The 24,409-nt window shown below is 45.0% G+C and overlaps 1 protein-coding gene across 1 annotated transcript in view; it reads left to right on the top strand.

Moving 5' to 3' along the window:
- Nucleotides 1-23,957, top strand: part of LOC120929066 (pre-miRNA 5'-monophosphate methyltransferase-like) — a 28,676-nt gene extending 4,719 nt beyond the window's left edge. Inside the window, exons 2-3 of the mRNA XM_040340261.1 lie at nucleotides 19,969-20,292; nucleotides 23,665-23,957. Of these exons, the coding sequence (XP_040196195.1) occupies nucleotides 19,969-20,292; nucleotides 23,665-23,919 (579 nt within the window). The 3' untranslated portion in view covers nucleotides 23,920-23,957. The remainder of the gene's footprint in view (nucleotides 1-19,968; nucleotides 20,293-23,664) is intronic.
- The last annotated feature ends 452 nt before the right edge of the window (nucleotides 23,958-24,409 follow it).

The raw sequence follows: 24,409 nt of genomic DNA, 5'->3' as shown, positions 1-24,409 counted from the left end.
TAGTCAGCGGATCGCACCATTTGTTGCGCCTACTACGCAGACTTATTCCATTTATCCCCAAAGAAGACGTAGCAGTCGTGGTGGGAACAATCGTGAATTCCAGACTGGACTATGCAAATGCCCTTTACCTCGGGCTCCCAAAGTACCAAATCGCTCGTCTGCAAGTCGTACAGAATAAGGGCGCCAGACTGGTGACTGGGAAAAGGACATGGGAATCAATCTCACCTTCGCTGAGAACCCTTCACTGGTTGCCAGTAAAAGACAGAATTGTATTTAAAGCACTCTGCCTGACACATAAGTGCATCCATGGGAAGGCGCTGCAATATCTTTGCGACAAGATAGAACCTCACAATTCTAATCGCGTTCTGCGATCCACTGACCAAAATCTGGTCAAGGTGCCAAAAACCAAATACAAGTCCAAAGGAGAAAGAAGGTTTGCTTTTCAAGGTCCGAGACTATGGAACGCTTTACCAACCAGCGTTCGGTTGGAAGAAAACCACCTGACTTTCAGAAGACAGATTAAAACTCTGCTCTTTTGATGTCATGAGACACGAAACATCAAGCGCCCAGAGGCGATTCGGTTCGCATGTGCCGCGCTATATAAGTTTTTCATTCATTCATTCATTCATCCTGTGCAGCATAACCGCCCTGTAGCACTAAATCTGCTATGGGGCAGTCAGCAACCGGTTAAAATCATCAGCATTATGATAACTCGCAGGCACTCAATCATGGTTCTGGCTGTCAGTGTGTCACATAAAATGGGCGCTGATTTTGTTAACTTATGACCAATAAGTTGGGTGCCGATTATGTGACACACTGTGACAGTGCACTGCCAGCCAGAGCCACAATGGAGTGTCTGTGTGTCAGAACATCGATTAAGCCAGAGAGACAGACACCGTGCAATGCAGTCTATTTGGACATCCCCAAAGCACACCTGTGAAGCCTTGCAGGCACTGGCAGCCCTGTGATTGGATCTGCTTCCTCTCTGTTCCTGCTGCTGGACACCGTCAGCTAAGCTCAACTGCCTGTCGCCTCATAGATCTCACTCTCCGGGCCCCGGCTACTACTGGGTGATGAGCGGACAAAGATCTCTCCACCGGGGAAGGCAAGGAGATAGGCAGGCAGCTGGCCGGGACTTGAGCCACGGCAAAAGAACATCTTTACCACGTGTTCAGTCATGTCCAATCACGATGTAAACAGGAAGAGCCATTAATCGGCTTTTCCTCACTTGTGTCTGTCAGACGCGAGGAGAGCCGATCGGCTTCTCTCCTGATGGGGGGGGGTCTATTCTGATTTTTTTTTTTTCAATCAGAGCAGCTCCCCCCTCGGATGCCCACCCAGGACCACCAGGGAGGGCCACTCACACTGGACCACCAGGTATATGCCAATCTGTGCCCAGCCACAATACCTGCCAGTGCCATCAGGAATGCCTATCAGTGCCACCCATAAATACCCATCAGTGCAGCCTTTGTGCCCAGTGTCACCTATCAGTGCTAAATATCAGTGCCCATCAGTGAAGGAGAACATTTTCTAAATTTTATAACAAACAAAAGAAACTGCAAATGTTCGGTCTTTTGTTTAGCAAAAAAAAAAACAAAACGCAGAAGTGATCAAATACCAGCGAGTGAGTGAGTGAGTAACTTGTATAGCGCAGCAAATGCGAACTTAATCGCCTCAAGGCGCTTGGCATCCAGAGTTGTACAGGTCTTTCAGAAGAGGTGGGTCTTTAGCTTTTTCCTGAATGCCCGATGGTTTTCTTCCAAGCGGATGGTCGTGGGTAGAGCATTCCAGAGCCGTGGTCCTTGGACCGAGAATCTTCGTTCTCCTTTCGATTTGTAGCGGGATTTAGGAATTTGGAGAAGGTTTTGGTTGGTTGACCGGAGCATGCGCTTGGTGACGTACGGTTTTATTTTCTCGCTTAGGTATTGAGGAGCTTTTCCCTGTGTACATTTGTGGGTGAGGCAGAGCGTCTTGAATGTCACCCGGTCCTGTACGGACAGCCAGTGGAGGGACCTCAAGACTGGGGAGACTGATTCCCACGGCTTTTTACCTGTTACCATCCTGGCTGCCGTGTTCTGGATGACTTGTAGACGTGCCATCTGGTATTTTGGTAGTCCTAAGTAGAGGGAGTTTGCGTAGTCGAGTCGTGAGTTGATTATTGTTCCCACCACTACTGCCGTGTCTTCTTTCGGGATGAAGGGGATGAGTCTACGTAGCATGCGGAGCAGATGATGAGAACTGCTGACGACTGATCCTATTTGTGCATCCATCGTCATGTCTGCATCGAAGATGACTCCGAGACTTTTGATTTTTTTGCTTGGTGTGATGGTTTGTCCGAGGATGGTGGGTGGTGTTAATGTGGTTCTAGAAATGGATTTCTTATTTGCGTGAAGGATGAGTAGTTCTGTTTTGGATCCGTTAAGTTTGAGGGAGCTTTCGGTCATCCAATTGTCGATCAGTGTGAGGCACTTTCCAAGTTCCTGAAATTGGTCTTTTTTGTTGGTGATTCGAAGGTAAAGCTGCGTGTCGTCCGCATAGGAGTGGTAGCGCAGGTCCTGTTTGCTGATGATTTTGAGGAGCGGGCGGATGTAGATGTTGAAGAGTACAGGTGAGAGGGGTGATCCTTGCGGGACTCCGCATGTGATGATCCGTGTTTCTGGTGTGAAATCTCCAAGTTTCACGGTCTGAGTGCGATTTTCAAGGAAAGATGCGAACCACGGTAGGGCTGCGTCAGACTCCTGCTACTTCTTTGAGTCGCGTGAGCAATATGTTGTGATCTACTGTGTCGAAGGCTGCACGAAGGTCCAGCAGCACTAGGAGACAGGATTCTCCGTCATCTGCTGCTTCAAGGGCGTCATACCATATCTTGAGAAGAGCCGTTTCTGTGCTGTGGCCTGGGCGAAAACCCGATTGTAGAGGATCTAGGAGTTTGTGGTCGTCCAGGTGGGGCAGGAGCACTACTGCTTTCTCCATGATCTTGGAGATCGTGTTCAGGCTTGTTACCGGTCTGCGCTGGTTAGGGTCTTTCGGATCGAGGTTGGGCTTCTTTAAGAGGGGTTTTATTATGCCTTGTTTGAGGTTGTTCGGAACCATCCCTTCCCTGAATGATTGGTTTATGATGTGCGTTATGGTGGGTGCCAGGATGTCCGTGCATTCTTTCAAGAGTTTTGTCGGGATGATGTCGTTTGGGGATGTGTTGTCTCGGAGGCTTCCGATGATGTTTTTTGTGGTGTCGATAGTAATTGGGATCAGCTCGAAATTCATCGCAGTCTTGTTGATTTCTTCTTCTTGCTGTATCTGAGTGGGGTTTGTGTTTTTTTTCTGTTGAACTGTTGCCCGAATCTTTTCGATTTTGTCGATAAAAAAGTCAGATAGTTCATTGCAGAATTCTTGTGTCTCACTTGCAGGGGGCTCCAAACAGGAGGGGTTCATAGCCTTAGAGACTAGTTTAAAAAGTTCCCGTGGATGGTTTATAGCTTTGGAGATGGTGTTTGCGAAATGGTCTTTTTTGGCTTTAAAGATCGCTTTGTGGTCATTTTTGGTGAGGGTTTTGTACTTTGTGAGGTTTTCTTTTGATGGGTTCCTCCTCCAGGCTCCTTCAGCTCTTCTGCGTTCCTGTTTCAGTAGAGTGAGAGAGTCATTAAACCAGCCTGAGTTATTTTTCCGGTTGCGAGCTCTACGTTTTGGAGCGACTGTGTCTGCTGTTTGTAGTAGTGCTTTGTTTAGAGCGTTGAGTGTTTGATCCGTTGAGTGGTTCGGATTTGGTACGTCTATTTTAGTCGCTAGTGTGATTTTGAAGAGCTCAGAGTGTAATTTCTTCTGTGATCTTGCCCAGTGTATAGTTGTTGGGAGTTTCGGTTTTTGAAGGACGGTATCGGTGGTTAATATGAATTTGATGACGTGGTGGTCCGTCCATGGTAAAGGTCTATTGTCCAGAGTGTTGACATTCACGTTTTGTATGAAGATGAGATCCAAAGTGTGACCTGACGTATGTGTTGAAGTCTTTATCAGTTGCTGCAGAGCCCGTTCTTCCAGTTGGTCGATGCAGGCGGTAGCGATGGGATCCTGAGTTGAGTTAGCCCAGAGGTTGAAATCCCCAAGTAGCAGCAGGTTTTTGGTTTTCAGGGTGTCCGTCGAGAGGAATTCGGAGAAGGGTGTGAGGAGATGCGTTTTTGGTCCGGGTGGTCTGTAGCATAGTAGTATGTGGATGGTTTCTTCTGGTGTAGTTTGAAGTTGCAGGGTGAGAGTTTCCATAAAGGGCAGAGAGTTCTGTAGAGTTGGTTTGGTGAGAGCGAGGTGGGATTTGTAGATCACTGCAAGGCCTCCTCCTCTTTGTCCTGTTCTATGTTCGGTTAGGATGCGATAATTTTCGGGCACCAATTCTGCTAGGATGGGGTTACAGTCGGCTGTTAGCCAACTTTCTGTGATAAAGAGGCAGTCTGTATTGTGTTGGACGATGAAGTCGTGTATTTCCTTTCTGTGTTTGCGCCCTGATCAACACAAGATCTGTAGTCATTCTAAGTGTTGAAGACGCTGCGGTGGCTTCTCTTTTTTTGGGTTTGGTTGGCGGTAGATTCTTAGTAGTCGTTCTTTCTGTAGTGTTTTTTCAGTGGTGGTTGGAAGCGTTGCGGCCAACTTCCTTAAGTTGCGGAGGGTGTCCGCTGCGTACTTGATGATGATCATGGTGGGAGATAAATTGATGGCGAAATGCTGGTACTGTAATCCTGTTGATCCAATGATGATGGGGAAGGTCCTTGGGGGGGGGGTGATGTTCCCGGAAGGTTCAGTTGATATTCGCTCAATGACAGTGATGAGGATCGGTAGAAATGCTGCAAAAAAGATGGTGACCCGGCCTAACCGCCCCCCTCAGTTGATCCAGAGGAAGGCGAAAAACCCTAGCCTAGCGGCCAATTGCTGCAGCAAGGGAAAAAATTCCTTCCTGACCCCAGTGGCGATCGGAAACCCTGGATCAAACTGCTAGTGTGGACCCCGGTTAGACTTACCTGAGAGGTGTAGGATGAGCTGGGGAAAGAACTTGCAGAATGGGGTGGGAGAAAGGAGAAGGAGCCGGGATGGCCCTTACTTACCGGGTTGTGACTATGCTACTCTCCAGATGTCTCTTGTCTGTGGTCCCCTGGCTGTTGCTCAGTGTCTGTGTGGCCTGAGCGTTCCCGGGCAGGTCGGCTTAGGGTGGGTGGTGAGGAGTCCTTATGCCTCAGCTGGGTGTACCAAGATGGCCGCCGGAACCACAGCTAGGCCCGAGCCACGGTCTGTCCTGGTTCTCCTGGCCGAGATGCACTTCGTGGGCCTGTCTGGCTGGAGGCGATGCTGGGGAGGAGGAAATAAGGAAAGAAAGCCGATGGCTGGGGCTGGGCCGCAGCCGCGGTCTTTCCTGCTGCTCAGCCCGCTTAGGGGAAGCGCCCGAGGACACCTGGGAGACCACAGGCGGCAGGCGGCGGCTGCGGTGAGCGGATGAACTGAGTGAGTGGGACGGGGGGGGGGCGTCCGACGGGGTCCCACGGAGTGTGAGCGGCAAATGTAGCCTCGGTGATCCGGGGGGGGGGGCTCCGCGGCGGTGTCGGCTGGCGGATGGAAAACGCCGGACTCAGCTGGGGGAGCTGGTCGGCGGGCCAGGTGGTCCCGGGGGGGGGGCTGGATCCCGGGGTGCTGGATGGAAGCTGCTGGGGAGGTGGGTGACGGTGTGCCGTAGCGGGGAGAAGGGGGAGGGAGAACCGGGATTCGGCTCTGAGACCGCTCTAAGACAGCTGACAGGAGCTGCTGCAACACACGTCCGCACGTGTGCTCTCTCTCTCTGAAATTGAAAGCTCTATTTGTGGGAACAAAATGAAAACAATTTTGTTTGGGTACAGTGTAGCATAACTGCACAATTTAAACAGCGTCAGCACTGAAAGCTGAAAATTGAATTGGGCAGGAAGGAGGTGCAAGTGCCTGGTATTGAAGGGTTAAGAGCAACTCTTGGCATACAGAGAAAGTGTCTACCAAGTATTCTAAAAGTGGCCCAGCATGAGCCAAATTCAAGTAAAGGTGCTAGACGAGTACATGAGTTTGGCGCACGCTACCCCACTATTAGTGTGCATGTGAATGACAAGTGAGCTAATCATTTAATACACGTCAATAAACTCAATTGACTTAAGTCAACTTTGTACGCTGTAGACCTTTACAAATCTTTAGGTTTCTATAATTCACTAGCCAGTGTGACAAAAGACTTTAGTGTTCGTTGTCATGTCAATACCCACACTATGGAACCTTTACATCCAGTACTCCAGGTGCCAAAATGCTTCAGTTCTTTGAAGGACCTAGGAATGGGTTCTAGGGCAATTTAGTAATTTTCAAGCATGGGGAGCCATGTACCAATGCAAAAAAAGTTAAAATTCAGATGGGAGCAGAGGTTTATGTCAAAAATGGTTTTAGCGCAGCTAGAAAACAGCGATAATAAATTATAATTACTTGCAGAATTGTGCGATAGCGATTTGTGGGGAAATTCGTCATAAAAAAATAAAAGTAATGACAGCGACAATTCTGCAACTGAGCAAATTTCAGTGATTTTGAGTTGATTACATTATTGAATAATTTTTATTATAATTATATTATTATTTGTTATAAGTATTTATAATTATTTATTATATTATAATTTTGTTTTTAAAAAAATTTCATACCCGGGATGCCTACTAGACTCTTGTTTGGTCAGATTTTAGTGAGTTATTCCTAAGAATTACAGGCCTACAATATAAAACGCCAAATTTCCTTGCAAATAATGGTACCGCTTTCAGCACCTAAAATCTGGAATAATCATACCGCCAGGGAGGTTAATAAACACAGAAACGACTGGAACTCCACTTTAAAGGGTCACTAAAGGAATTTTTTTTTTTTAGCTAAATAGCTTCCTTTACCTTACTGCAGTACTGGTTTCATGTCCTCATTGGTCGTTTTTGCTTTGAAGTAGCTGTAATTCTGCTCTGATCTCCACACTTCCTGGTTGCCTGTTTCCTTATAACCATCGTACTGGGAGCTTTCTCACGGTGGTCAGAGCTGTCATTACTGTCATTACTGTGTGTCTAAAACTCCTCAGAACCAATCAGATTCATTTTAAAAACAAAACACTGCCCTGGATTTGTTTGTTTTTGTTCTGTGAGTCTTCCCGACTCACCTCTCACCCGGAACTTCATGTATGTACCTTTAAAACCGAAAGTGAAACTCGAGGCACAATATATGATAGATTAAATTCAATTTTTAATCATTTTTAAAAGGAATCGGTTAACTTTTATGTCTCTCTATACCCAATAAACAGTCATTTTAGCAAAAAAAATGTTTTCCTTTAGTGACCCTTTAATGTTCTGGCCTCTAATATACTTCCTTTGTAAGGCTGGCCATACACTATACAGTTTGATTGTACAGTCTCCTTTAAATATGTCATCCACTGCGAAGTGCAAGAGCCTACCTAACATGATTTTAATTAAATAGAATTCTTAGGTTTGTCCTCATAGTCGTAGTAACAAAAAAATATAATACAAATTCTGCAATCAGATTGTATACAGCCAGCTTTATGGTGGCTATGCTCACTATTCTACTGTATCTATGGAGAAGCAATGTAGCCACCCTTGGAGAGCAGGTATTGCCAATCTGTGGAGATGGTGGAGTTTTATGAACTAATAGATTTAGATGGACTTGACATAAATGACTAATAAATTAAAGCCAAATTCCCACTAACATTAAGAAGTTACTGAAAGCTTCTTTTTTTTTTCTATTTGGGATAAAAGTTTTATTTAAACTAATAAAAGCTCACCATTGTCAGTATTAAATGATTTGCGTCACCTTCTTACACTTGTGGTGGGACTGTCCCATTCTACGCCATTTTTGGGTTGATGTCCGTAACCTAATCAATCAGGTGACACAACACTAGATGGCAGATGACCAGCTCCCTATGCTATTTCATGATACAAAGAAGAAGTCTGTGGGGTCTTACGAACACTCCTTGATGCCTCACCTCCTTAACCACTTGAAGACCAGGGCCCAGATTCACAAAGGACTTACGACGGTGTATCTCCAGATACGCCGTCGTAAGTCTGAATGTGAGGCGTCGTATCTCGGCGCCTGATTCAAAGAATCAGATATGCCAGAATTTGTCTAAGATACGGCTGACGTAAGTCTCTTACGCCGTCGTATCTTAGGTGCATATTTACGCTAGCCGCCAGGTGGCGCTTCCGTTGATTTCCGCGTTGAATATGCAAATGAGCTAGATACGCCGATTCACGAATGTACTTGCGCCCGGCGTATTAAAATACGCTGTTTACGTAAGGCGTCCGACCAGCATAACTTTACCCCTCATAAAGCAGGGGTATGCCATGTTAGGTATGGACGTCGGAAACTTCGGAACAGCGTCGTATTTTACGTTGTTTGCGTAAGTCGTCTGTGAATGGGGATGGGCGTAGGTTACGCTCACGTCGATTAAACATTGAGCCGGCGTAAGTTAGGGAGAAAATTCGACGTGATACTGAGCAATCGCGCGCATGCACCGTTCGTTGGGTGCGTCATTTACGTGGGGTCACGATTCATTACCATACAACACGCCCCCTACCAGCCTACTTTGAATTAGGCGGGCTTACGCCGGCCCATTTACGCTACACCACCGTAACTTAGGGCGCAAGTTCTTTGTGAATAAGGTACTCGCCTCTCTAAGTTACGGCGGCGTAGCGTATATAGGATACGCTACGCCCGCACAAAGATACGCCCAGGTACGTGAATCTGGCCCCAGGTTTTTTTCTTCACTTTTTGTTTATAAGTTTAAATCAGTATTTAGAAACATATAACCCCCAAACATTATACTTTATTTATTTTTTTTGCAGCGACCCTAGGGAATAAAATGGCAATGCAATTGTTTATGTCACACAGTATTTGAGTAGCGGTTTTGCAATTGCATTTTTTTTGCAAAAAATACACTTGTATTAAACATGAATAAAACACAATATTTACCCAATTTTTTGGTAAAATTTTAAATATGATGTTACGCCAAGTAAATAGATGACTAACATGTCACGCTTTAAAATTGCGCACGCTCGTGGAATGGTGTCAAACGACAGCACTTATAAATCTCAATAGGCGATGCTTTAAACATCTTTACAGGTTACCTGTTTAGAGTTACAGAGGAGGCCTAGCACTAGAATTATTGCTTTCGCTCTAACGCTTGCAGCGATACCTCATGTGTGGTGCAAATACCATTTACGTATGCGTGCATGACTTACATATGCGTTAGCTTCTGCGTGAGAGCACAGAGGGAAGGGGTCGCTTTAAACATTTTTCTTTTCCTTATTTATTTTACTTTTTTTTTCTTTTTTTTTTACACTGTCCCTTTAATTTTTTTAGCACTGTTATTCCTATTACAAGGAACATAAACATCCCCATTAATAGAAATAAGGATGACAGGTCCTCTGTATGAAGAGATCTGGGCACAAACACCCCAAATCTCTTGATTACCGTTAAAAGCAAAAGATCAGAAAATGTATTTAATTTTTTTGATCTTTTGGTTTAAAAAAAAAAAAATGTTTACTTCCAGCCTGGATCGTAAGTGACGTCATGACATCGCTCAGGTCCTCCAAGGCCATAGAGGCGATCAAAGCAGATCTACTCTTTGATTGCCTGTGCGGCCAGCCGACGGCACACAGGCGGATGGTTTCTCGGCGAACCGGGAGAAATGATAAACCAGAGTAACACCGGAAAGTGTAGAGGTAGACCTCCCCTCCAGCAGCTTATGACCTGTTAGGAATGCTTTCATGAGAAACCAGCCGACGGCTGTAAAAAAAAGTAAGGGGGTCATGATATCTCCAGCGATAATCCTGGTAAACCACTTGCAAGTATGTATACGTATTGCGGTTGGCAAGTGGATAATTCTGGCAAATGCCTCCTTCTGCTCCATTGGAAGTCCCTGGTAACACCCTCAGTTAAAGAGTGGTTACCAGTGGCGGCTGGTGTTTTTTTGTTTGGGGGGGCGGCAAACGCTGTCTACCAGTCCACACCAGCACTTACCCCATCAGCGGCAGGGATTGTCGGACACACCACAGCATTGGGAATCGGCAAGCACACAGTGGCGGGATCGACGGGCACATCAGGCAAGAGATCAAGCTGCGGCGGGCATCTGGCAGCGTCTCCTGTGTCCTCTTCTCTTCTAAGATCATGGCAGCTTCCGCCATGTGTCTCCTCCCCTCCTCATAGGAATCCAATAGGATCTTTCAGCCAATCGGGAAACAAGTATCAGACCCGTGCTTCCCGATTGGCAGAGAAGCAATTCAGTGTTAGAAAAGCGAATATTCATTTGCTTTTCTAACAAACCTGGATGGGCTCCGAGCACAATGCTCTTCACTCCGAGTCTAGACTATTTTAAAGCCTATTGGAGCCTCTGGCTCCAATCAGGTACATCAAAAAAACACCCCCACCGCTGTAATTCATGCGCCCGGAGTCCTGAAAGGATGCATGAATCCAGGGGGTGGCCACGGCGGCCGTGGATAGATTCATGCTATGCACGAATCTATCCATTAACCATTTAGGGGGTGGCATGGAGAGAGAGGGCCCTTAATGGACGGGCTGCCCCTGGTGGTTACTGAAGGTACAAGATATAATGGAAGTTGAGGAATGGAAGCATCGATGTGCGAACACTTACACAAATTCTTCAAAACTTGGGCCTTGTGGCTAGATTTCCTTTCCTCTGTGTATGCAATTAACGCGCTGATTGTAGAGGTTTACTCAGATATGTACTGACCTTTACACTTTATACTGCGACTTCTCGAATTTTATATATATATATATATATATATATATATATATAATTTTTTATGATTGAGAGAAGGCCGGGATGATTTGATCACCCTTCTCTTTTGTTGTACATTTTTTGGTTTATTTTTGTAAATCTATTTATTGGTGTTTCCTTTTTTGGTTTCTTACTATAGCCCCACTTTCTATACCCTTCCCCGATGCCTCTTTCCCTACCCCTTGTCCTCTACCCTCCTTTCCTCTACATTCCCCTTGGCTGCGTGCGGTCGGGCGGCTTACCTCGGGGAGCGATCCGGGACGACGGCGCGGCTATTCGTTTATAGCCGCTCCGTCGCGATCGCTCCCCGGAGCTGAAGAACGGGGAGAGCCGTATGTAAACACGGCTTCCCCGTGCTTCACTGTGGCGGCTGCATCGATCGAGTGATCCCTTTTTATAGGGAGACTCGATCGATGACGTCAGTCCTACAGCCACACCCCCCTACAGTTGTAAACACACACTAGGTGAACCCTAACTCCTTCAGCGCCCCCTGTGGTTAACTCCCAAACTGCAACTGTCATTTTCACAATAAACAATGCAATTTAAATGCATTTTTTGCTGTGAAAATGACAATGGTCCCAAAAATGTGTCAAAATTGTCTGAAGTGTCCGCCATAATGTCGCAGTCACGAAAAAAAAACGCTGATCGCCGCCAATAGTAGTAAAAAAAAAAATAATTAATAAAAATGCAATAAAACTATCCCCTATTTTGTAAACGCTATAAATTTTGCGCAAACCAATCGATAAACACTTATTGCGATTTTTTTTTTTTAACCAAAAATAGGTAGAAGAATACGTATCGGCCTAAACTGAGGAAAAAAATAATTTTTATATATGTTTTTGGGAGATATTTATTATAGCAAAACGTAAAAAATATAGCATTTTTTTCAAAATTGTCGCTCTATTTTTGTTTATAGCGCAAAAAATAAAAACCGCAGAGGTGATCAAATACCACCAAAAGAAAGCTCTATTTGTGGGGAAAAAAGGACGCCAATTTTGTTTTGGAGCCACGTCGCACGACCGCGCAATTGTCTGTTAAAGCGACGCCGTGACGAATCGCAAAACCTGGCCTGGGCATTTAGCAACAAAATGGTCCGGGTCTTAACCGGTTAATGACATAAAAAATAAACGAAAAACGATCGTGTGTACGCGGCATTACAGATGACCCTGACAATTCATATTGGGGATGTTTGTATTATTTTCTCTCTTTGCATATGTGAAAACAAAGATTTTACAAGAAAAACATTTAAAATGATTTGCCTCAACCTGCCCCTGGTCACCCCGGTGCGACTTGTCATGTGATTTGACAGTTTCAAATTCCATGACAAGTCGCACCCTATTGTTTGCATTGGTGTCGGAGTCCAACAAGCAAAAAATAATAATATTAAAAATGCCATAAATCTATCCTCTATTTTTTAGACGCTATAACTTTTGCGCAAACCAATCAATATACGCTTCTTGCTAATTTTTATTACCAAAAATATGTATAAGAATACATATCGGCCTAAACTGAGAAAGAAATTTGCTCTTTTAAAAAAAAAATGGGGATATTTATTATAGCAAAAAGTACAAAATATTGTGTTTTTTTCGAAACAGTCGCTCTTTTTCTGTTTACTGTATAGCACAAAAAATAAAAACCGCAGAGGTGATCAAATACCACCAAAAGAAATCTCTATTTGTGGGGAAAAAAGGACGTCAATTTTGTTTGGGTACATCGTTGCACGACAGCGCAATTGTCAGTTAAAGCGACACAGTGCCGTATCGCAAAAAATAGCCTGGTCATTGAGCAGCCAAATCTTTCGGGGTTGAAGTGGTTAAAAGAAACTGGGAGCAGAAAAGCTCTTTATTGCAGAAAAGACAGGCAATGTCCCTTCTGCAATACAATAACCTTACCTGCCTATTCTCAAACTTCTTTAGAATTTACATTAACTGGATATGCGCCAGTTTAGATGGCCGAAGATCGTCAACCAGATAAAGCTGAGGAGAAGATGCCGACGCTGGCAAAGGACCTTGGACTGCAGCTTTGACCAAAGGTAAATAATGCCCTTGCTATAGGTGAAGGCCATTTACATAACTCATGAAGCCCAACCAGAAAACTCCCAGGGATCATATCATCCCATCCAGCCTTGTTGTTAGGGCTCTGAGCTCAAAGCCATAGCTCCCAACTGTCCCTGATTTCAAGGGACTGTCCCTGATTTGGAGCAATGTCCCTCTGTCCCTCATTCTCCTCATTTGTCCCTCATTTTGGTCTGATCTATATAGTTGCATATAAAATGCACTTTTTATCTATGAAAAAGTGTTTTCCAGCCCTAAACATTTCATCTGATTTCTAAATTTCTGCATTTGTAAATTCCAAAAGCAAATATAAAGGAATAGTAGCAGTTAAAAAAAAAGCACTTGTGGGTTTAATCAATCTTGTTTTTTTGTACAATTCTCCTTTAAGGGGGCGTGGCACGGGGTGTGTCCTATGCCTGCATACTTTTGCTGATAGGTGTGCCTCATTCCCATCTCAAATAGAGCTCACTCCTGTGATGGTGAACATAAACAGTAAGGCCCCTTTCACACTGGGGTGTTATTCGAGCGTTATTCGAGCGAAGCCTCATCTGCAATCCCAATGTGCTGGTAAAGCACTACTAAGACCCTAATGTTTTAGGGCGTTTTTGCAGTGCCTCAGTGTGAAAGGGTAAGGCGTTTTTACAGCGCTTTTCAATTCATTTCAATGGAGAGGGGTGTTTTTGGAGCACTTTTTTCAGCGCACAAAAGCTGCTCCAAACATGCTGCTTGCAGGACTTTTCTCAACGCCCCGCCAGTGCAACGCCTCAGTGTGAAAGGGTACAGCGTTTTTACAGCGCTTTCAATTCATTTCAATGAAGAGGGGCGTTTCTGGAGCGTTTTTTTCAGCACCCAAAAGCTGCTCCAAAGATGCAGCTTGCAGGACTCAGTGTGAAAGGGTCCATTGAGATGCATAGAGAGCGTTTTATGAGCGCTATTTTTAACGCTAAAACGCTGTAAAAACGCTTCAGTGTGAAAGGGGTCTAAGAGCCAGGCCTCTCTTAGCAACGTCCTAGCAACAAGGCAGGATGGGATGATGTGATCTCTGGAAGTTTTTCAGTCAGGTTTCAGGGGGTACTGTACATAAATGGCCTACACGCATAGCAAGGGCATTATTTAACTTTGGTCAGAGCTGCACAGTTTTTGTTTATCTACAGACACCCATTACCTGCAGATGCAGTTTTTGGTACAGGTGAACTATGCTTTTAAGACAGCACAGTTATTAATATGGGCTGCCTAATACACCACAATGGGCCCAAATTCGCACTTGTAAGAGCCGGTTCACACTGGGGCGACTCATTCTATGCAATGGAACCGTTCTAATAGGAGTGACGCAAGTCGCTCCGACTTAGAAAATGGTTCTTGTACGACTTCGGGGGCGGCCTGCATTGACTTCTATACAGAGGTAATTTTGCAGGTCGCCTCTGAAGTCGTCTTCAGGACGCCTTGCGGAGTCGCCCCCGAAGTCGTGCCGCCTAAGTGTGAACCGGCTCTAAGTATTTTTTAATTTATTTACAAAAACCTTTATTCATTTTTTTCTGTGTTTACATATGTGCTCATTTACTACACAGAGTGGAATGTGCTAGGGGAGAAAATAAGTATTTTTTGGCACAAGAGGCTTTACATGTCTCTTCTGCTAAAAATATCTACCTCCTAGCATATTTTATTTTTTTAGAGTTGAATTCCACTTAAGTCTATGACCAATATTTTGCTTATCACTATATAATTACCATAATAATAAGACATGTGCACACTGAAATACGGTATATTGTTTCAGAAGTTTGCTTTCGTCCGAAAAAATACATTTATTTAGTTACTCCCGAAATGTGTTTTTATTTATTTTGTTTTGTTAAAAAATGCTTTCATCTGAAAATCCGAATTAATTAAGGTCAAATCTGTCAATTGAAGGCTTATGGGGCCAAATCCTCAAAAGAGATACGACGGAGTAACTGCTGTTACTCCGTCGTATCCCTGGTCCTAACTATGGAACTGATCCACAGAATCAGTTTTCCATAGTTAGGCAGAAGATCCGACATGTGTAATTGAATTACACTGCCGGATCTTAGGATGCAGTACCGCATCCGCCGCTGGGGGCATTTCGTGTCGAAATGCCGCCTCGGGTATGCAAATTAGCACTTACGGAGATCCACAAAGCTTTTCAGCTTCGTTTTTTCTCCATAAGTATTAAGTTGCATACGCAAAATTAGGGCTGCTTTTACAAGGTGTAAAGTTAGTACACCATGTAAAAGCAGACCCTTCTGTCTAGCGACGCGTTTTTTTTTTCGAATTTGAATTTTTTTTTTGCGCCGTATCTTTTTTTTTTCCCGACGCAACTTTATTGACCCGTCGCAATCCACAAAGCCCGGCGTAACGTAATTTCGCGCTATGCACGTCGGGAAAATGACGTCACGAGCATGCGCAGTACGGCCGGCGCGGGATCGCGCCTCATTTAAATGGGAATCGCCCCCATGAAATGAGGAACGCCTTGCGCCGGCGGAATTTAAGTTACACGGCCAGAAATTTCTAGGTAAGTGCTTTGTGGATCGGGCACTTAGGTAGAAATTTTAAGGCAGTGTAACTTAAATTAGAATTTCGCCGTTACTCCGGGTCTTTGTGGATTTGGCCCATGGTGTCTGTCGAATGTTCTAAGAAGATTCGACGAAGCAGCTAAACGGTACGACGCTGCAATCGTACATTTCCGGTCAAATGCTCCACCCACAAGCTATAGTAGAATTCTAATGTTGTATGACTAGTAATAATTATATTTAATGAATTAATATTACTAGTCAACCAACATTAGAATTCTTCTATAGCCTATGGGCAGAGCATTTGACCATAAATGTCCGCTCACGGTGATCATAGGCTTTTAGCTGCTTCGTCGAATCTTCGTGTCTCTATAATGTGAAATCTTTTCTCTCTATGTCAGGGGTGCCCAACCAGTGGCCCGGGGGCCACATGTGGCCCGCGGAGCCCTCTGATGTGGCCCACAGCCTCCTGCTCTGGAATAGCGGGCTGGCATAAGCCGTTGCTTCATGTATAGCGCCAACTTCTGTCACAAGTGGCGTGATACCAAATGCACTCTGCCTGGGACAGCAACAGCTGGCGATACCTGAATGGAAGACTGTTATTAAAAGGTAAGTTTAATACTAAAATCAGTGTGTATATATGGACATATCTGTTCTGCAGTGGCTCCTGGGTTGCTTTCAAACTGATTCGCAGGTGCAGAGCAGTGCTCCTGCGTGTTACCTGCACTGAGCCAAAGACTTCTGTTATTACCTGTGGGTTGGTGCACTTCAGAAAGTGCACCACACCTGCAGGTTATAATGGAAGTCTATGGCAACGTGCAGCTAATCGCAGGAATCAACAGGTGCACTGCGTTGCACCCTCGGTGTGGGTATATCACAGCACATCAGTGTGAAAGCAGCCTTAGGCCCCTTTGACACGATCAGTCCGACCCAATTGGACCCTTCGTTCACCTCTATTGAGCCACAGATATAAATGGACTTGTGGTCGTTTACACACACCTACCTCTAATCGATCCACAAAAAAAAAAACAGAAGGGGGATCCTTCCCCTTCCATCTAGAGGGCCAATAGAGTAGAGTGGGATGTGCCCCTGTCTGCTCTGCATATGCAGACTGGACATGGGCCTGTCATCTGCCCGCTCCATTCATTGTGGCCCGCGACCGGTAACCAAGTCGCTTCAGTGGCCCTCGCCCTTCAAAAGGTTGGACACTCCTTCTCTATGTGGAATCTTTTCTCTCTATGTCGAATAATCCCTAACTAATAGTTAGGTTAGGCACATTCAACCGCAGGTTCGATAGACACAGATCGCTAATGTTACCATCATGTCGAATCTTCTATCTATATCAAACTGTTGCAACAAAACGAAAATAAAGCATTTTTTATGTCGGATCTTTCGGATTTTGCACATTCGTTATTGTTTGTTAAAATGAACGTGAAAATCCCTAAAATTTTGACGAAAATGCATTCGGACGAAAACGAATGCACATGTCAAATAATAATAGTATTTTACACCTGCCTAGAGGTTCCTCTTTAAACAGTAGCAGGGATGCATTGTGGTGCTTGTTCATTTACATTATGGTTATACAGGATACATTTGTTAAAGCGGAACTAAACCCTCCAATCCTTTATAGAGCAAAGAAGCTGCCATATTGGCCTCTGTTTGATCTGCAGTTGCCATGGTGCTGCACATGTGACCAGTTAAGACACTGCCATTTGATGGCTTGACAGTTCAGCTGAGAACACAAGAAATTGTGAGGGTTCTCATTCAATGTAACTGTTTTGGGAAAGGGGTTTAGTTCCACTTTAAGCCTTTCTGCATACCATCAGGTGGCAGCTGACCATTCCTTTGTTGCAGGGCACAGCCCCGGCTACGGGAGTGGAGCTTATTCTGGAGACACGGAGTTGCTGACATCATTGAGCTGGGAGGATGACCGAGTGCGCAGGTCATTTATCCGGAAGGTATGCATTTTTTTCATTTGTTTAGCAAGAAATAAAAAAACCCCAGTGGTGATTAAATACCAAAAAATAAAGCTCTATCTGTCCCAAAAAATGCAAAAAATTAAATTTGGGTATAGTGTTTCATGACCGCGCAATTGTCATTCAAAGTGTGACAGCGCTGAAAATGAAAGGGGCCTAAGGTAAAAAACCTTGAACCTTTACAGCCACTTTAAAGTTGTTTTGAAGGTTAAAGCGGATCTCCGCCGAAAAAAATTAATATTAAAAGCCAGCAGCTACGAATACTGCAGCTGCTGACTTTTAATATTAGGACACTTACCTGTCCTGGAGTCCAGCGCTCGTCACTCTGCTGCCCCCACCGCCATCCTCGGTGAGGGAACCAGGAAGTGAAGCATTGCGGCTTCACTGCCCGGTTCCCTACGGCGCATGCACGAACTGCTCTGCGCCGTGCTCACTGGTCCCCGCTGTGTTCTGGGAGCCGTGTGTTTCCCAGAAAACAACTGGGGGGGGGGGGGGGTGCAACGTCCTACCCACAGTCTACCCGCAGACTGTGTGGCCAGAAGTGGATGCAAATACCAGGTATCTGCACCCCCCTGAAAGGTGTCAAATGTGACACTGGAGGGTTCCGATGAGCGGAAGTTCCACTTTAGGGTGGAGCTCCGCTTTAATCTTAAAAAAAAAAAAAGCTACTTGGGTTATTTTACATGTTACCCTGTTACTATTCTGTAGGAATTAAGCGAATTAAGGCAGAACTCCCGCCAAAAAGTGGCAAGATGGCATATGGCGATACAGTGTCACAGTATGAAAAAACTGACGCGTTTGGGAACCATGGATGCAGCCCTATCACCTTTCTACCGTTCATGGGGACTCCTGGACCACCTTTAAACTAGAAGATCTTGCCTTTTTTATATACGATTGACAATTTGGATGCTTTCATCCCTCATGGTTCCCTATCTTTACTCTACCCCGCCTTGCCCATCCTTTCCTCTCCTTCTGCCCCACCACCCCCTACTGTTGGTTTCTCTTTCTTGCAGACTTCTGGACACCAGGTTCTCTCTTTCTAATTCCCATTGGGTTGTGTCCTCAGTTACACTATCCCGTTGGGTACCAAATCCTCTGTTTATTTTATAGCTTTATATGACTCACTCCACCTCTACCCCTCCAGGGTCGCAATGGATTTGTAGTCATGTTGACTAGGTGTTCTTGGTTATCATGCCTATTTTGTGTTCTCTAAGACCCCTTTCACACTGGAGCGGTGCTCTGGCAGGATGGAAAAAAAAGTCCTGCTAGCCGCATCTTTTGGAGCGGTGTGTATATCGCGCCTTCACCGCTCCTGCCCATTGAAAACAATGGGACACCGCGGCTATACCACCTGCAAAGTGCCTCTGCAGAGGCGCTTTGCGGCGGTTTTTAACCCTTTTTTGACCGCTAGCGGGGGTAAGAAATAGCAGCGTTTTACCTTACCGCCATCGCTCCTCCCGCCCCAGTGTGAAAGGGGCCTAAATGCTATGCAGGGTTTGACAAATTTGCTTGTAATCTAGGAGCCAGCTAAAAAAGTTAGGAGCCAGAAAATGCACCCCGTCCCGACGAGCTTGCGCGCAGAAGCGAACACATACGTGAGCAGCGCCCGCATATGTAAACAGTGTTCAAACCACACATGTGAGGTATCGTCGCGATTGGTAGAGCGAGAGCAATAATTCTAGCCCTAGACCTCCTCTGTAACTCAAAACATGCAACCTGTAGATTTTTTTAAACGTTGCCTATGAAGATTTTAAAGGGTAAAAGTTTGTCTGCATTCCACGAGCGGACGCAATTTTGAAGCGTGACATGTTGGGTATGAATTTACTCGGCGTAACATTATCTTTCATAATATAAAAAAAAAAGGGTATAACTTTACTGTTGTCTTATTTTTTAATTAAAAAAAGTGTAATTTTTTTCCCCAAAAAAGTGCGCTTGTAAGAGCGCTGCGCAAATACGGCGTGACAGAAAGTAGCAACGATCGCCATTTTATTCTCTAGGGTGTTAGGATAAAAAATATATATGTTTGGGGGTTCTAATTAGAGGGAAGAAGATGGCAGTGAAAATAGTGGAAAATGGCATTAGAATTGCTGTTTAACTTGTAATGCTTAACTTGTAATACCAACGGCCACCACCAGATGGCGCCAGCTCACACAAGGAAGAGCTGGGGACTTCTTTTTTTTTTTTTTGACCACCAAGTCGCCAGGGCGCTATTTCTAGTCGCCATGGCGACCGGGATTTGTCGAGCCCTGTGCTATGCCTATCTTGGGTACACTGTCTCAAATGTCAATTAATCTTGCATGTGCTTGTTTTACATTGTGTTTTGTTTGTTTTTTGTTTTGTTTTTAAATTATTCATTGAAAAAGGCATAAGTTGCCCAATGCGGTTTTCAAGCGTAATTCTTTTTTTTTATTTTTTTCAAGCCATCGTATTTTCCTTTTTCAAGCCATCGTATTTTCCTATCATTTATTTTTCCTATACATTATAGTTTACATTTATATTCTAGTTACAAATGCTCTAGTAGTCTTTGTACAGTTCTTTAAATGTACATTGTTGACACTGAACCAGGTTGTAATATGAATTTTATGTTGTCTTTCCAGGAGCTCAGTATTGGTTTATATAACCATCTCTTACAACCAAAGGGGAGTTCGGAGGCCCTTCAAGATGTCCACTTCTTATGCTGTGACATTGACCCGGATCTGATCAGCAGAGCCAAGACTGGAAACCCCTTCCCCGATACCATCACATTCTCTTCTCTGGATATCATGGACACCTCATCACTGGACATCTTCCAAAAATTCCTGGAAAAGTTTGGCCAAGCCAGGTTTGACGTTGGATTTTGTATGTCAATAACCATGTGGATCCATCTAAATCATGGTGACCACGGACTGGTAGACTTCCTTAAGAAGCTAACAACTTATATTGTGGGAGGAAACCCACGCAGGCACAGGGAGAACATGCAAACTCCATGCAGATGCTGTCACGGGCGGGATTCGAACCAACGACTCTTTTGCTGCTAGGTCAAAGTGCTATACACTACACCACTGTGGTGAACGAACATGATTGCAGCTGAAAGCATGAGATCTTTTTTTTTTTTTTCAATACCATGCTTTCCAGCCTTATTGACCCCGCCTCTCTCCATAAAGAGGACCTGTCACACACTATTCCTATTACAAGGAATGTAAACATTCCTTGTAATAGGAAGAAAACTGATCATTTTTTTTTTATTTTTTTATTTCAGTGTAAAACATTATAAAACTAAATAAAAATAAATAAGAAAACCCCAAAAAAAAAATTTAAAGCGCCCCGTCGCGACGAGCTCGCGCACAGAAGCAAACGCATACGCGAGTAGCGCCCGCATATGAAAACAGTATTCAAACCACACAAGTGAGGTATCGCCGCGATCGTTAGAGTGAGAGCAATAATTCTAGCCCTAGACCTACTCTGCAACTCAAAAAATGCAACCTGTAGAATTTTTTAAACGTCGCCTATCGAGTTTTTTAAAGGGTAAAAGTTTGACGCCATGCCACGAGCGGGCGCAATTTTTAAGCGTGACATGTTGGGTATCATTTTACTCGGCGTAACATTATCTTTCACAATATAGAAAAAAATTGGGCAAAATGTATTGTTGTCTTATTTTTTAATTCAAAAAAGTGATTTTTATCCAAAAAAAGTGCGCTTGTAAGACCGCTGCGCAAATACGGTGTGACAAAAAGTATTGCAATGACTGCCATTTTATTCCCTAGGATGTCTGCTAAAAAAAAATATATAATGTTTGGGGGTTCTGATTAATTTTCTAGCCAAAAAATTGTGATTTTCACATGAAGGAGAGAAGTGCCAGAATTAACCCGGTGGGCAAGTGGTTAAAGTACTCATGGCTATAAAGAATAGAGGCATTGCTCATTAAAAAAAAAAAAAAAAAAAGGGGGTCCCTCCAAATTAAATTACCAGGCCCTTCAGGTCTGGAATGGATATTAAGGGGAACCCCGCCGTAAAAACCCCCAAAAAAAAAGACGTGCGGTTCCCGGCAAATATCCATTCCAGACCCTTCAGGTCTGGTGTGGATTTTAAGGGGAACTCCACCCCAAATTGAAAAAAAAAATGGCGTGGAGTCCCCCTAAAAATCCACACCAGACCCTTATCCGAGCACGTTGACCTGGCCGGCCGCAGAAAAGAGGGGGGGACAGAGTGCGGCCCCCCCCCTCTCCTGAACCGCACCAGGCCACATGCCCTCAACATGGGGAGGATGTCCCCATGTTGATGGGGACAAGGGTCTCATCCCCACAACCCTTGCCCGGTGGTTGTGGGGGTATGCGGGCGGGAGGTTTATCAGAATCTGGAAGACCCCTTTAACAAAGGGGACCCCCAGATCCTGACCCCCCCCCTGTGTGAAATGGTAATGGGGTACATTGTACCTCTACCATTTCACCCCAAAAAAAATGTCAAAGTGATAAAAATGACAGTAGCCGGTTTTTGACAAATCTTTTAATAAAGTCTTCTTTTCTTCTTTCCTTCGGGGTTCTTCCGCTGCTTCATTCTTCTCGTCCACATCTTGCCCGACGTCTTCTTCTATCTTCTCCGTCCGTCCTTCCGCCTTCTGGTCCCGCATCTTGCCCGTTGTCTTGTCCTGTCGCCTCCTCGTCCGCATCTTGGGTCTTCTGCGGTCTTCTTCTCGGTCCGCCGCCTTCTCGTCCCCTGCGTTTGAATTGTAATTGGCCGCCGTTTTCCCGCTCCTGGGACCCGCCCCCCTCTGACGCCACAAGTAAACTCCTTAGAAGGTCATGTGCGTCAGAGGGGGGCGGGGTCACATGAGTGTGACACGGCGGGAACTTCTTCTCCGGGCGGCGCGATTGAAATTGAATTCCCCCGCTGTGTGACGCTCTGCGACCCCGCCCCCCTCTGACGCACATGACCTTCTAAGGAGTTTACTTGTGGCGTCAGAGGGGGGCGGGTCCCAGGAGCGGGAAAACGGCGGCCAATTACAATTCAAACGCAGGGGACGAGAAGGCGGCGGACCGAGAAGAAGACCGCAGAAGACCCAAGATGCGGACGAGGAGGCGACAGGACAAGACAACGGGCAAGATGCGGGACCAGAAGGCGGAAGGACGGACGGAGAAGATAGAAGAAGACGTCGGGCAAGATGTGGACGAGAAGAATGAAGCAGCGGAAGAACCCCGAAGGAAAGAAGAAAAGAAGACTTTATTAAAAGATTTGTCAAAAACCGGCTACTGTCATTTTTATCACTTTGACATTTTTTTTGGGGTGAAATGGTAGAGGTACAATGTACCCCATTACCATTTCACACAGGGGGGGGGGTCAGGATCTGGGGGTCCCCTTTGTTAAAGGGGTCTTCCAGATTCTGATAAACCTCCCGCCCGCATACCCCCACAACCACCGGGCAAGGGTTGTGGGGATGAGACCCTTGTCCCCATCAACATGGGGACATCCTCCCCATGTTGAGGGCATGTGGCCTGGTGCGGTTCAGGAGAGGGGGGGGGCCGCACTCTGTCCCCCCCTCTTTTCTGCGGCCGGCCAGGTCAACGTGCTCGGATAAGGGTCTGGTGTGGATTTTTAGGGGGACTCCACGCCATTTTTTTTTTCAATTTGGGGTGGAGTTCCCCTTAAAATCCACACCAGACCTGAAGGGTCTGGAATGGATATTTGCCGGGAACCGCACGTCTTTTTTTTTGGGGTTTTTACGGCGGGGTTCCCCTTAATATCCATTCCAGACCTGAAGGGCCTGGTAATTTAATTTGGGGGAACCCCTACACATTTTTTTGTTTGTTTTATGAATGAATCCCTTTAGAATTGTCAGAGCCGACAATTCATTATAGCCGCGTGTGAATTTTTAAATGACTTTTTTCCTTCAGAATGTCACTTTGTGCAGGGGGAGTTCTAAGTGCGGGAAAAATGCGCTATTTCACATGCTGACATTACACCCCCCCCTAGGTACGAAATTTAAAGGAATATTTCACTTTTATTGTTTCACTTTAAGAATTATTAATTTCACTGCTCCCGAAAAAACGGCCGTTTTAAAAAATAAAAAAATCATTGATACATGTTCCCTGGGACAGGACTGAGGTCCCCAAACACTTTTTAGGACAAAACTTGCAGATTAGCCTTTAAAATGAACACTTTTGATTTCTCCCATAGACTTCTATAGGGAGTTCGGCGCGGCTTTACATATTAGTTTCAATGCGCCGGCTGCTACGCTGGTTCATGCGCCTGATTAAGCCTCCACCCGGAGTACTAATTAACGCATGAACCAGCGCAGCGCACATAGCTTAGTAAATCAGGCCCTGTGTGACTATCTGCTAGTAGAGCCTCAGCCATGGAAGTGTTATAGGTCAGCGGCCCGGCGTCTCCGCAAGCTCGGGAGACAAGACTTTGATCACTTCCACACACTGGCCATCCGTGGAGATATGACAGAAGAAATCATTAACATCCTGACCAGACACTGCAATAGTCGGCTTGTTCATCGTTTTGGTAATACAAGTTGGGATCGAAGTCTTTTATTGTTTAAAAACAAATCAACAAAATTACCCAGCTAGGTTTTTATGCATTTTTTGTTTTATTTTTTTTATTTTTTAAAGTGGTTTTGCAAAATGTCATATATTAAAATAAATATACTTTTAATTAATATACAGTGTATTTCATGAACTGTAAATACATTTCAGAACTGTATTGTAAATGTCCCAATATTGAACAATTTATCAGCTTTGTAACTGTGTTAAAAGAGAAGTATGGGTTTTGTTATTTTGAAGAATTTTACTTGCCTAGCTGGATGCATCAGTCCCCCCGCCGGCTCTAAGACTGAGAACCGAGCGATCAAACACCATTTTTCTGGACTTAAAGTGGAGCTCCACCCTAAAGTGGAACTCCCGCTGATCTGAACCCTCCCCCTCCCCCCTCCGGTGTCACATTTGACACCTTTCAGGGGGAGGGGGGTGCAGATACCTGTCTAAAGACAGGTATTTGCACCCACTTCCGGCCACACAGTCTCGGGCATAATGCGGGCATGACGTCATCTGCCCCCAGCCC

This window comes from Rana temporaria, chromosome 2, assembly GCF_905171775.1.
Source record: "Rana temporaria chromosome 2, aRanTem1.1, whole genome shotgun sequence".
Taxonomy (NCBI): Eukaryota; Metazoa; Chordata; class Amphibia; order Anura; family Ranidae; genus Rana; species Rana temporaria.
This window is presented reverse-complemented; position numbering and strand designations above follow the sequence as displayed.